Consider the following 15,120-nt stretch of genomic DNA (forward strand, 5'->3'; position numbering starts at 1 on the left):
AAAACAAAATATTCAAAGGCAAGGGTTTATAATTCAGTAGGAAAGCAATAAAGAGGCAGCCAATTACCACAATTCAAGGTAGCTGTGTATGTTTAATCAGGAGAAAAGTTCAGGAGGCACATTCAGGAGGAAGAAGCATGTTTAGCAGGGCAGAACATCCTTTTAAGGAGGGGATACTATTTGAGTTGGACTTTGAAAGGTAGGTGGGATTCAGATAATTATGTTGGGAGAGAGGGCATTCTTGGTAGAGAAAAAAAGTCCTGGGGATGGAAACTGAGATTGGTGAGGGATAGTGGATGATGAGCCTGAAAGGGAGGTTGAAGAGGCTCTAGAGGGCCTGCTCTCTGTAAGCAGGCAAGTGATCCAGCCAGAGCTGGGTGTTAAACATGGAAGGTGAGGAGAGGGAGGATGGGTTTGCAGGATGATTCAGGAATCAGCAGAACCAAGTCTTTGGCATCGTGAAATATCTTATTGGAAGAGGCTGAGCCAGAGGTACCAGGACTTAATCCAGGTAGGTGGCAGTAGGAAGGGGCCACCTGGGCTGAATGCAGAAAGGTGTGGCTGAGTGCACTGACGTGGTTTGCAGAATAAGGAGCAGCTGGTGACTGGCAGTGACATGGGCAGTGAGTAGGTGGGAAAGGGAAAGCCCAAGTTGCCTGCAGGACTCACAGCCAGAGTTTCTGGTTGAGTGATGGTCTTAAGGGGCTAATTTAAGAGATAGAGACTGAGTTCATATTATCAGGTCTCAATATTTATATTTAAATTTTGACATATATGTGCGTGTGTGTGTGTGTGTGTGTGTATAATATTTTAAAAGATGAATTTAAAGAAGTGCTAGTAGTTTAACATTATGGGCATTCCAAAAGAGAAAAAGTTAATTGTAAATCCCATCATGTTGACTGATTCTTATATACTGATTTCTCACCGTATCTACTTATGTGTTTATAGTTACATTCATTGTATGTATAGGATTTTTTTTCTTTTATCTTCTCTTTTCTTTTCTTTTCCTTTTCTTTTTTTCTGCAGGGTTTCACTGTCACCCAGGCTAGAGCTCAGTGATGCAATCACGCAATCACAGCTCACTGCAGCCTTGACCTCCAGGTCTCAGGTGATCCTCCAACCTCAGCCTACTGGGTGCGCCACTATGCTCAACCAATTTTTGTATTTCTTTTGTAGAGACAAGGTTTTGCCATGTTTCCCAGGCTGGTCTCGAACTCCTGTGTTCAAACAATCTATCTGCCTTGGCCTCCCGAAGTGCTAGGATTATAGGTGTGAGCCACTGAAGCCAACCTGTTTCTTGCTTTATACTTTAAATCATAAGCATTTTCCACATGGTTCTCTCTATATATCTATATCTATGTAGTCCTTTAAGTACAGTTTTAATGTTAGCATAATTAAGAATTTTTTATTTTTATTTTTCTATTATTTCCATTGTATTTATTGCCAATACAGAATACTTCCTGTATGTTCTGGATGAAAGAGAAATCTGTAGGCTGCCCTAAGCAACTATCTGTAATTTATATCTTTATTTCTATGAGAAAATGCATCCTGCATTCTACTGAAATTTTAGGCTAGAGTCTATTTCTAAAACATGAACTACTTGTACAATGGAACAAAAAAATAAGTCTTTTCCACTCAACCTTTGGGTGCAAGTTCTAATACACTTGCTGGTCTTCATGTCTAATACACTTGCTAGAAGGACATCAACTCAGCCCTTCCACAGTAATTTCTTTTTCCCATCTTAATCACATATTATCATCCAGCAGTAATCAACACATAACTGACCAATCCAGTTGTTCTTCATAAGGGTTGGAATTAGTAGATCTCATCTTGACCAACTAAATTCCCTTGCCATATAAACACAGCTGAATCTCCTAGAATTCACTTGAAATAGTAAAGCAAGTTCATATTCTAAAATAAATATGGTTGAGACTATGCCTCATGTATCGGAAACCACCCCAAAATGCAGTAGGCAGTTCAGGCTGGGCTCAGCTGTCCTGTTCTTTTGCTGATCCCAGCTGTGCTTGTTCATACATCTTTGGTCAGTTGGTGGCTTGGCTGGGGCTGGCTGACTTACAATTGCTGCATCAGGTCCAGGTGGGAAGACTCATACCTCTTTCTATAAGGTCTTTCATTTTCTAGCATGGCAGGTTATCTACATGGTGGCAGTGGCAGGGAAAATTGAGGAACTCAGAGGCCCCAAGTGTTTTGGGGGTTTGGTTTGTTTGCTTGCTGATGTCCCATTGGTCATTTCAAGCTAATGGTCACTCCACACCTCATATTTAAAAGGTGGGGAAATAGATTCTGTTTGTTGATGGGGATATCTACAGGGGTAATTAAGAATTTTAGAACAAGAAATGTTTAGCTGTTTACCATATTAGAGCCTTAGTGAGGTTGATGTGATTTTCATGGAATTGCACAAAAGAAATTATTTGGTCTAATATGGCAATATTTATTTGTGATGTTTAGAAACTGAAACTAAGGATTACAACCTGGGGAAAATGTTGACTCTAGAAATAGATTTGTGAGTCCTCTAGTTAGAGATGACAGTTATAAGACTTGGCCAGGGGAGAATGTTTAGAAGGGAGAAGAAAATGTAAATAATGAACAGATTATTTGTTCAAGTGAATTAGCTAAATTAATTATAACTAATATTTACATATTTTTTCTGTGACTATCACTGTTACAGTATTTCCTAGAATTCAGTGCTAAGGGCATATCTAATGAATATCAATAACTTATTTCTAGTGGCAATCAATAAAGGCCAGAAAAGAACCCGTGGCATGACGATAAACCAACGAGGAATTTGAAAGATTTTCCACCTTGAGTATTTAGGAGCTCTAGCAAAATCTGTTGACTAAAAAATCTCTCAGAATAGCTGTTTGCCAGAAATTTGGCAAGTTGAGCCAGAAAGTGATTTGGTTGATAACCTGCTAATAGTGGTAGATGTTTTATGAAATAAAATAACAATGCATTTTCTTAGGGTCAAAAATAAAGATTGAGGTTGTAGCCCAGCTACTTGTTGTGCCCTCTAATCCACAGTCTCTGCAGCAAAGGGAAGGATCAGTGGCTCATCCTAGTTCTTCTCTGGAAGTCCTAGATTCTAGCTGTCAGCCTTTTGGAGTTGGAACAGTGTTGTAGAGCAGGGGCTTCCAATCTTTTAGCTTCCCTGAGCCACATCAGAAGAAGAATTGTCTCAGGCCACACATAAAATACACTAACACTACCGATAGCTGATGAGCTTAAAAAAAATTGCAAAACAAACTTATAATGTTTTAAGAAAGTTTACGAATTTGTGTTGGGCCACATTCAAAGCTGTCCTGGCCTACATGTGCCCCATGGGCCGCAGGGTTAGACAAGCTTGTTGGTAGAAGTTCTGAGTTATGTCTACAAGGCATGTGGGACAGAAATGAATGAAACAGTAGTTCTCAGGTGGGAGCAATTTTGTCCTCAGGGGACATTTAGCAATTCCTGGAGGCATCTTCACTTGTCACAACTGGCAGTGGGAAGGAGGAGCTGGGGGAATGGGGGTATTGCCACTGCCATCTATTGGGTAGAAGCCAAGGATGCTGCTAAATATCCTACAATGAGCAGGACAGTCCTGCCCACAAAAGGAATTATTTTGTCTAACATGCGAATAGTGCTGAGATTGAAAAACCTTGATCAAAGTAAGAAAAAAGGTTTGTCTTTGTCATCAACATTTTATTTTTTAAAAAAACTTCAATAGCTTTAGGGGTACAAGTGGCTTTTGGTTGCATGGACAAATTGTGTAGTGGTAAAGTATGAGATTTAGTGAACATGTCACTTGGGGAGTGTACCTTGTACCTCATATATAGTTTTTTATCCCTCATCCTCCTCCCTCCCCCATTCTGAGTCTCCAGTGTCTATTATACCACTCTGTGACATCCATAATTTAAATTGAAGTAAGGAAATGTCCTCTGAAAATTCCTTGTTTACTCTGTGACTCCATCCCTCCCTCACTCCAAAGACAAACATTCTGCCATTTTGCGAACTTCAGAAGACTAAGTCTGCTTTGTTGTTTGTGCCTGAACCATGAGGGAAAAAAATCTCTGTTGACATTTCATGGTCGAGGTACACTTTCAGCAATGAACACTCCATTTGGCTGGGCATGCGGAAGGCAGCACACCCTTCACCCCATAGAAGGGCGTTTGGTGTCTCAGTATTCCTGTGCTTGTCACTGAATTTTCTGTTCTTGCTGCCGAATTTGACAGAGTAAAAAAAGAACTGGAGTGTTTCTAAAGAGAAGGAATTATGCAATAATTTTTAACTTTATGAAGTTTAAAGCCAATCTACATGAGAGGCCAGAAGGAAATGTGTGTTAAGCAACAAAGCTAAATTCTCAGCCAGAGCCAGAGTCTGGCTTTGAAATGCGCCTGGCATTAAGGTTTTCACCATACACCAAGAGAGAAAAATGCAGGCCTTCTGTGGGCTGTACTTTTTGGAGCCCTAACTAGCTTATTTTGTTTGGTTTGATTTATAAATAACATCTGATATTTGGAAAATGAAACCACAGTTCCCCCCAAGAATGAGTTGTGTGTTAATTAAGATAATTTTTAACAGTTTAAGAAAAAGGAAAAATAATTTCTTGTTCATTCAATATGCCCTCATGCCCACCATATGGCATAGGGGTAGGTTGACTCCCCAAAATCAGCTCACATTTTGATGGTACCCTTTTCTTTTCCCCTAGGTTTAATTTATTATATGTGTTATAACGTGAAATTTAGAGTTCCATGAAAGGATGAATACAGCATTACACCTTGTGTATTATGTGTTGGACCATGGCATGACTTCCCAGAGGACACTGCATTTTCCCATTCAGAATGTTCATTACAGCTTATTGTAATTTTTTATTTTATGACCATCGTCATACCAGATGTTAGCTCTGCAAGATAAGAGATTATCTTATTTGTTCATTGCTGTGTGTCCAACAACTACGCTGGATGTGGCCTCTAGCAACACCTCAGCAGATATTTGTTGAGTGAATGAATAGGAGCCTGAATAATCCAGCACACAGGTAGGTGTAGTGTGGCCATGGAGCTGCTCTCTCATCACTTTAGGAATCACTTCTTTACTCCTGAATCCCCTGGAAATGGTCCTGCAGAGGGCTCTGTTGGAACCTTGATAGAAATGAGCTCTTCAACTCATAAATCCTATACAAGTTACCATTTATGATGGAGAGTGCAGAAGATAGATAGGTTCTCAGCAGAGCATAATGGGAAATATCAGAAATGTCTCATGGGAGATGCTTTCTGGTTAAACTAGAGATGATTTTCTCCCCATCCAGAGCGAGGTCCTGCCAGATTAGTGTAATTTGGTAATCCCTCATTCAGGATTACCAAATTATAATTTCCCTAACTAGATCACCTGAAACTCCAGTGTTACCTTACTTGGTCACAAAAACTGCCTTTCACCAGTCAGGCCACCTGGATCTGACATTCAGGTGCCCAGAACAGTTTTCTTCCATACCACCAGGGCTGTTTTACTACATTGTCTACACATTTTACAATAATGAGTAGGCACATAGATGCACAGTTCCACTGAAACTGTGAGGCTGACCATTCATCTGGACATCTTATAGAAGATACTGAGCATGGGCCAAGGCCCAGCTGCTCCTAGCACCTCCCAGGGCCCAGCAAGGTGCTGTAAACATGGCAGGCATCACAAAAGGTAAACCTTACTGCTAAGAAGCTGAGAAATCCAATGGTGTGTGCGTGTATGTGTGTAAGTGTACAGATTTAAGTAGTGTATCTAAACTGTTCCAAATAAGTGCTATAGGAATAAGTGTTTTGAGTTGTCTGCCCATTCTGTAGCATTAAATATTTTATATTACGCAATTTGAGCAAATTATATTTCTGTTCTCCAAAGCATGTTACTTCATTAATATATAATATAAAGCTTTGTAAAATATGTGGGAATGGTGGGGTATGAGAGATTTCAGCCAGGTTGACTAGGACAGTAGGGGTTGGTGGGAGGGCAGTGGTAGGATGGTACCCAGGTTTCAAACACAGGTGACCATTGCCTTCCACTCTCCCTGCATCTTTTTTCCAAATGCACAACAGTCAATTCATTGCCACGGGAACAACTAGGATCTGTCTTTGACATCATCTAGATCTTATTAAGTGCCTGGTTTCTCTCTCTGACTTCCAATTTGCCCTAGTTTATCTCCTTTTAGTTATAATTTATTGGCCTGACCAGCCCTAATATGTGTGAAACACTTAACATAAGGCATTTAAATTGACATCCAGTAAAGTTCCAACTGATCTTTCCAGCATCATCCCTGGCCTCTGCTTTCACACTTCCATGCCTTGCTCATGACACTTCCTTAGGTTGGTGCATCTTTCCCTCCCTTTTCTCTCCAGTGTTGGCGCTTTGTTCACATGTCCTCTCATCTGCAAAGTCTGTCTTCTCCAAAGTTATTGTGTCTTCCAGCCTTCTTAATTATTATATACCTCACAATTGCAAAAGCACTTATCACAGTTAGCCTTGAAGAACAGTTGCAGGCATTCATTTCTCCAATAGACGGTGCGAGTTTTTTTGATGTCAAAGACTGTGCTTCCTTTATATTTGTAATCCCACAATTAGAACCTTAGTGAATAATGACTGGAATTGAATCGTAGCCTAAAAGGGAGGACAGAAGGAAGAAAGTGGAGCTGGATCAGAAAAATGAGAACTTGTGGCATTGATAAGACATGGAGTGAAAAACCAAAGGTTCTATGCTTTTCAATGTGGATTATCTGATATTTCTAATTTTTTTTTACTTGAAATAAGCCTAATCATCTATGTTGGAATAGCTACCATGAACTACATCAAATGAGACTTGTGTAGCTTCTGTGAGAAGACAGGCTTAAAGGTCTGTCTCATCTGCACTATTTCTTTAAACATTCATTTAATTTATTTGTTCCTGTAACTATCCTTGGGAGGTGGGATGGGAATTTTAAAGGTAAAGGGCTAGAGGACATAGACAAAGTCACACAGCAATTAAACACCGAATCACATGCATGATCATGTCTCATTTGTGGCCCTGACATCACAGCCTCTGCTCTGCCCTGATCATGGTCGCTGGACAGGGTGTGCCTGACAGAGAAACCCCCGATCATGACCAGGACATGTCCTTGGGAGAGGATTAATTCAGGATGTTCTTAAAAGAGCACATCTGCGATTCTGTGCTCATCATCATTATCTGTCCACATCCATCCCTCTCTCATATTAACGTGACCACATTTTCTGGATTCTTGTCACTTGTGCCCAAATCTTGCAATAAATCAGCTTTGCTTTCTCCTTTCAAGTCTAATTCTATTTTTTTTTCCCTAAACCCAGGGTTTCTGTACACATTTTAAATTGAGGGATTGCTTCTTGCATATAGTAGCTATTCAATTATCTGGGACTTTTATTAGCCATTGTAATGATTTTTCCCTTTTCATGGAAAGCTTTGCCCCTGTTTTCCCTATTTTCCTTGTGGCTCATTTATGGAGGCAGTTTCTGCAAGCTGGTGTAGATTGCAGGACGCTGCCCATCACTCAAGTTCCTGCTGTTCCATGGTAATTTAGTCAATATGCTTTAATGACCCTGTGAAGGATATATTTTTAATAAAATTGCCCTCAATATTTAGCTGCTTCTGTTTTCCATGGGGCCAGCGTGCTCAGAATGTTAATCTAAACTTGTTGCCCTCTCATTATGCAATGGAAGTCAGAGGATTTCAATTTGTTATTGCCCTAAATTTTCTACCCCTAGTCTGTGTTTTAATCCAGCGAATTAATACATGCTAAGCATTGGGAGCATCAACAGTTTCAATAAGTCATTTTTATCTGCTGCATCATCCTGGCTAGATGCTCTGCCCTTAATACATCTTGTGAGTCCCAGGAGGGCATGGACACCATCAGCCCTGTAATTAAAATCTGCTGTGCTTTTCATGCAACAAATTGCATGAGCTTAAGGAACTGGCTCCGTTAATGTGCTTTACTTTCCTTTCATTATTTCCTGTTGTTTTCAGGGTTGTTTTTGTTTTTTTTTTTCCATATAGCTCAGTGAGTCTTTGACTATTGGTGGCCAGACATTAGGTGTGGAAAGCCTTCCTTCCAACATCTTGCGAACATGGTCAGCATTGGCTGGGGGCCTGGGTGCAGGTATCCTCAGCTTCTGTGGACTGTTGCAGGGAGGTCTCCCTCTACATATGCTGGGCTTCCCTGAAACACAGGGGGTCAAGCTTCCTGCATTCCCCTGAGAATCTTGATTACCAATACTGCTAACTCAACACCCTTACGAAGACCTCACCATGGGAACTGCTCCTGCTTCCAGCCGCTGCTCCGAAAAGCAGTTCTTGCTCACAGAAAACTGGGTCAAGTTTCAAACACTTCTTCCTAAACCTACCTTTGTGTACCTTATATGAACTCACAGAGCCACGGAAGGCAGAAAATTGATCGTCAGTCCTATAAGCAATGTTAATAATTAACCAGTGCAGACAAATGTTTGCCATCATTATTTTCATATCGTAAAGTGGTGCCAGTCTTTATTGTCAATACTTAAAAAATCAACAGCCCAGATGGACCAAGTGGCCTCTGCTGGCCACCACCACCTCAGACTCCCCGCCCCCCACCATGAAACATGGCACTTAAAATAAAAAACCTCATAGTAAGAAAGCATCATGTGACAATGTCCTGAGGGCCTTTCACAGGCTCCACGGATGGTATAGTCTAATGAGAAGATTGCAAATAAGCAAACAAGTCATTTATGAGACTGATGTCTACTCTGAAGTAAATGAAACAAGGAGATGTGATACTGAGTACTTTAGAGAGGGGGATCTGGGAACGTCTGTCTGAGGGGGCGACATCTAAGACTGGAAAGAAGCCAATCAAGCCACGTGGCAAAACAAATAGAGGAGGAGCCAAGGACAGGGCTTTTCAGCCATGGGACCACCACTATGTACTTACAGGGGCCTGGAAGACATAGCCTCCCTCCAAGCCCAGGGTAGGTCCTGGTGACCCCTCTGTCCTCACCTTTCATCCCTCCCTGCCTACCAAATCCCAGCTCCCAAAGATTGTCATGAAACAAAGCTATTTCCCATGAGGCCAAGAGGCAGTTGCTCCCCAATCCCTTTTTCTCAATTGCCATGGCACTGAGACAATTTTTTTTTTTTTTTTTTTTTGAGATGGAGTCTCACTCTGTCACCCAGGCTGGAGTGCAACAGTGTGATCTCGGTTCACTGCAACCTCCGCCTCCCGGGTTCAAGCGATTCTCCTGCCTCAGCCTCCCGGATAGCTGGGATTACAGGCAACCACCACCACACCTGGCTAATTTTTTTTTTTTTTTTGTATTTTTAGCAGAGATGGGGTTTTGCCATGTTGCCCAGGCTGGTCTCGAACTCCTAATCTCAAGTGATCTGCCCACCTCAGCTTTGCAAAGTGCTGGGATTACAGGTGTAAGCCACTGTGCCCAGCCAACTGAGCTGATTTTTATCTGGTGTTGATTCTTGGATTAAGTCCCTTTAAGAATCAAAAGACTGAGGAGCACACCTGCAATTAATACCCACCCTTGTGACTAAATATGGCAAAAAAAATATCTTTTTTCCCCCACCCTTTAATTGCATACATACTTGCTTTCTCTGAAGGAGCGACCGTTCCTAGGGCTGGCCTAGCTGACAGCTAAGACTGAGAGATGGGGAGAGATTTCTTGTCACATCTGACAATTGCAGTTTCCTGTATTAAGTAAATTTGCTAGGCTTCCATGCTCCTTCATGAATTGAACAGATGAGAAAAATGCTCAGAAGACTGCCCCTGGCAGGCTAAGCTGTAGGCAGGGCATGGCTGTGGGGTTTGAGATCAAGGAGCAGACACCAGCACCTTTGTGTCTGTTTTCTGCAGCAAGAAAAGTCAGAGCTAAGTGAAGAGGGAGAGAGTAGCCTCTTACCTACAAATTGAGAAGCAATTCTTAAAATGCCACAGGCTTTTATTGATCTGTTCCCTAAAGGCTCTACAAGTAGAAAGTGAAGTTTTTAGTGGTCCTTAAAGATCTTGCAAATGTCATTGACCTATTGTCTATGTATCTTGGAAAATAAGGGGAGTAAGTAAACCCCATGTAACATTCTGGAGGAAATTGCAAGAGGGAAGAGGAAAATGCAATAAAAGAATTTCTAATTCCGTGTGGATTTGGGAAAGGGATAGGAATAGAAAATGACACTGACATTTGAGTTTCAGAAGAGGTGGAGATGGCTTTGCCTAGTGAGTGAGCACATGGAGTCAGATTACTTGAGTTCAACAACTTGCTACCTGTATGACCTTAGGTAACATATTTACTCATGGAGTTTTGGTGTTCTCACCAGTAAAACGGGGGCAATAATAATAACACTTATTTAGAAGGTCAACCTAGATAATTCATGTGAAGTGCCTAGCATTAAGCCTGGCATTTTTAAAATGACTGCTACTAAACAACTCTTTTGAGGTTTTTGCTGTTACTGGACACACCTCCTGGAGCTGTTGAGAGATGCTGTTTCTGGCCAGTCTTGCAAGCCCTTTCCATGGGGAGAGATTAGCAGCCTTTATTTTTTACAGGATGGTCTCTACTTTATTAGGCAACATGTGGCCACTAATGAGAAAGCAGTGGGTGGGATATAAAGAAACATTAGGTAAAGCAAATAGCAAAGGAATCATAAAAACGGGACTGCACAAATGGCATATGAAACAACAGTGAATTTCCATACTGTTAACCCCTTGTCTCTTTCATCTCTCACCTTGTTAAAGGTTTTACTATGCATCACCTACACGCCAACATTTGATCTGAATGGGAGTGCCGTGCTGAAGATCGCGGAGGTGAGTACTGCTTGTGTCTGTGCCTCCTGTTCACAGCTGCTTTATCTCTGACTAGGATAAATATTGGGGTGGAACTAAGCCCCAGCACTGGAGTGAATCTTTCTCTGATTACTACCGTGGGGAATTTCCGCTAAGGAATTGATCTGTGGGAAGCATGCTGTGTGGTGCGCCATCCTTAGTTGTAATGCCGTGTGTCTCAGAGCCCTGCATGCTTACGTTTGCTTCACTTGAGGCCTTCACCACGTAAATAACAGTACTGGTTCCCCTTACCCTGCTCCACCCAGGCGTATTGCTTTCTCGGTCTAATTTGCCTACAGTTCATTGAAAAGCATTTGATTTAAAAAAATAGTTTTTAAGAAACCAAGTAAGAGATTTAGAGAGATGTTTATAGATTAAATCCCCTCCCCATCTTCAAAACCCTGAAGAATGCCTTTTGAAATGATCATTGAAAAGCCTTCTCATTTCAATCTGTATTGCAGCCCAGAGTAATGTGTGCCTTCCAGCACACCCAAGAATATGTCCAACAGAAAACTTGGCTTCTTGAATGCCTGGCATATGTCTTTGGCTTTTGGAAACACTATCATTTCAAAGCTGAACTTTAATATGCTTGGAATAATTTCCCTTCCATTTCTTGAAAAGGATATCTATAGGATTTGTATGTTCTGATAAGAGTATACATTCAAACCACAAAGAGGGATGATTTTCTGAGTTCTGAAATGATGGAGAAAAAGGCTAATTATCAGCACTCATGGAGATAACTTATATTAGCAGATACATGTGCTTTTTATGGTATCAGGTGGTATTAAAGAGTGAAAATTAAGAGAAAATTATTTTTGAGCATGTAGAAAATTTTTATGTGACTGTCAAAAGAGAAAGCAGCAGCCAATCAGCTGACCTCTCATTACAATACAAGTCACTTTTAAAATATGGATTGATACAGATGGAAAGAACACTTTCCTTTAACACATTTGTATGTATACTCTGTATTTGTTTTATTTGCATTTGTTTTTAATTGAATTTTAAGAGAGCCCTGTGAGCTCTTTCATTATTTGCAGGTTCACTTTTCAAAAGACAGTGTTGTTTCTGAAAATAGCAAGAAGCAGGATTGGTGTGTAAGAGGCTTGTTAGCCCTTTGCCATGTGAAGGAAGAGAGGGGAGGTGTCAAGCCACTGCCCCTGCTGATGGAACTGGGGGGAAGGGGAGAGAAGGAGCAGAGGGTCTTCAGGAGGAGAGGGCTGCCAGGGATTGAGGTTGTTGATACTAACAACCTCACGAGAACCAGTTTTTGAATGAGAGTCAGAATGATTGAAAATATAATTCCTGAATAACAGGCACACACCACCAAGTTCGGCACGAGTGAAGGGTGTTCACTGAGAGTATCTGGAAGCCAAAATAAAAAGACTCAGCAGGCCCGTCCAGATAGGATGCAACATTGAAACACTGTGGCCTCTTCCAAAACGAGGAAAGGAAAAACAACAGCAACAGATCATAGCCAAAGAACAATATAATGATAAAGGCATTTGAACTTGGTGGGAGAGAAAAATGGGCTCTGGAGTCATACTGCTTAGATATGAAGCCGGCTCTACACTGCCTAGTGGTGTTGCCTCGGATACATGTCCCAGCCTCATGTTTGCTCTCTGTAGATGAAATGATAAGTGATACTGAGCTCATAGTGTGGTTGTGCTAATTAGACAAGAAAAATACAATCCATATAAAAAGCTTTTAGTGCAAGTCCAGCCACATGGTAAATGTGAAATATTTGCCATTGCCACATTTGAAATCGGGAAGCAATTTATAAAAGCACCTTAAAATAAACCATTTAAAACTCCTGTGGAAATGTAAAGAAGGAATCTAGATGTTCTCTTCCTGCTTACTTTTGTATACATTGACTATTACTCATGAATAGTGTTTATCCTGAAACCTGCTGATCAGGAAGTGGGATGTGTACTTAAGCATGAAAAATGAGGCTATTTCCCCAAGGTTCTGAAACTATAAAAGGATCATTAAGCTCTCAAAATGTAAATAAGAGGGCACCCTTCATTTGTGTATCTAAATTTAACTTGCTTAATTAAACTGCAATAATGAAAAGTTCTTAGAACAGCATCCTCTGTGACAGGAAGCATAAGAAATATTACCAAATATAAAAATGGACAATTATGAAATATCCAACAAGTGCTTTCTGTTCAATTTCATGAAATCATTACTAAAACTCCATATGGATGCATAGCCCTTCTCTTCATTGATTGAAAGCTGAGCCCAAGATTTCTGTTAATATTATGCCCAGAGTAGCAGATATGTTGAGTTTTCCAAGGAAAGTTACCTTCATATAGGAAAAAGCTGTGGGAGCAGAAATTGCCAAGGTCTTGGAGTAAAAGAAAAAGGTGGGGCTGGGCACGGTGGCTCACACCTGTAATCCCAGCAATTTGGGAGGCCGAGACAGGTGGATCACCTGAGGTTGGGAGTTCGAGACCAGCCTAACCAACATGGGGAAACCCCTGTCTCTACTAAAAATACAAATTAGCCAGGCATGGTGGCGCATCCCTGTAATCCCAGCTACCCGGCAGGCTGAGGCAGAATTGGTTAAACCTGGGAGGCAGAGGCTGCGGTGAGCCTGCTCCATTGGAAAGATTTTTTATACCTGCCGAAGGCTTCTCTGTGGGATTTCTCAAAAGCAGAAAGCCTGTTTCATAAATGAGTGTTTGCTGGTTTGATCTTATTGACTTATGGAAACTTCCAGTCTTTGATTCTGTAGCTTGCTATCAGGGTCAAGCAAAATCTGTCTCAAAGGCCATTGTTTTTTCCTCTAAGGTTCATAATTTCAGGGTATGAAAAACACCTTTTTTATTGTTATTGCTTCCATCCAGCCAGCCCTCCATTCTAATATACTGGTTAATAATAATAGCTACTAGTCACTGAGTGCCTAAGGCATGGCAATAAGTGGCATTTTACATGTATTCTCCTTTGATTTCTGCCACAACTAGATAAAGAATACAAGCAAAGTGAAGTTTGCTTGCTCAAGTTTCTACAGCTAGATATTCAAATCCAGACTTCTAATATTGCAAACATGTACTGTTAATCACTCTGCTGTATTGCTCCCTGGCTCCCCCTCAGTCTTGGAGAATGTTAGCAGAATCTTGCCTTAATAATATTGGCAACCAACTGAAGTGCTTAGGAGTCTTACACCCTTGGACCTTTACCGAGACATTTAGTTAGATAATTGTTCTATGGCGTTTTATATATATAAAGCTCAAGTGTTGATTCATTTCATTTTTTTGTGACCATAGATTCAAGTGGCCATAGGGAATATGTCACTTTTTCCAGTATATTTCCATATGGATAGTGTATCTTTTCTGAGCATTATATATAACACATCAGAGGATGGGAGGTTTGTAATAGTTTCACTTGTTGCCCTGGGGAGCTTGAAAAAACATTGATGCTCAACACCTGCCACTAACAGTTCTAATTTAACAGTTCTAGTTGTCACTAAAGTATTTTTTAGATTGGGCTGGTTTATAGCTCTTGAAATGTTCAGTGATACTTTTTTGGGGGCTGGGGGGAGATGGAGTCTCACTCTGTTGCCCAGGCTGGACTGCAGTGGCACAATCTCAGCTCACTGCAACCTACGCCTCCTGGGTTCAAGCGATTCTCCTGCCTCAGCCTCCCGAGTAGCTGGGATTACAGGCGCATGCCACCACGCCTGGCTAGTTTTTTTGTATTTTTAGTAGAGTTGGGATTTCGCCATATTGGCCAGGCTGGTCTCTAACTCCTGACCTCGTGATCCACCTGCCTCGGCCTCCCAAAGTGCTGGGATTACAGGTATGAGCCACCGTACCCGGCCAATACTTCTTTTACTCTGATATGATAGCATTATTTCTGAGACATACCTGAAATAAAATGTTCTACAATTAAGGAACAGATAGTCTCAGATATAATCCCGCAGAAAAGTACACAGATGCCTTGATCTATTTATCTCGGAAGCACCTTGTTATGTTATATTCTCTGCAAGACTGGGAGGAGTAACCCCACCACCTGGCAAGAAAACTAGCCATGGAAGCAGGACCACGGCCTTAAACCAGTTGAGACCACTAGAGTGAGGAAATTGCAGTTCAAGGAGCTTCACTTTTCCTTCCTGAAACCCTTTCTTTCCTGTGTGCCAGTCTCTATTGATTCTGGTTTGACTCCTCTGAGGAGTCTGTTCTTTAGCTAGTTACTGCTAGATGGGCTTTGAGCACGTGCTTCTTTGGCAAGGAATTTCCATACCTCCCTTAAACCTCTTACTTGCATGGCTTGTGAAGAA

At 41.2% G+C, this 15,120-nt stretch overlaps 1 protein-coding gene across 1 annotated transcript in view; it reads left to right on the forward strand.

Annotated features, from left to right (window-relative positions):
- ARFGEF3 (ARFGEF family member 3) overlaps positions 1-15,120 on the forward strand; it is a 187,463-nt gene that overhangs the window by 61,607 nt on the left and 110,736 nt on the right. Inside the window, exon 5 of the mRNA XM_034962938.3 lies at positions 10,755-10,823. Within this exon, the coding sequence (XP_034818829.3) occupies positions 10,755-10,823 (69 nt within the window). The remainder of the gene's footprint in view (positions 1-10,754; positions 10,824-15,120) is intronic.

This window comes from Pan paniscus, chromosome 5 (genome assembly GCF_029289425.2).
Source record: "Pan paniscus chromosome 5, NHGRI_mPanPan1-v2.0_pri, whole genome shotgun sequence".
Taxonomy (NCBI): domain Eukaryota; kingdom Metazoa; phylum Chordata; class Mammalia; order Primates; family Hominidae; genus Pan; species Pan paniscus.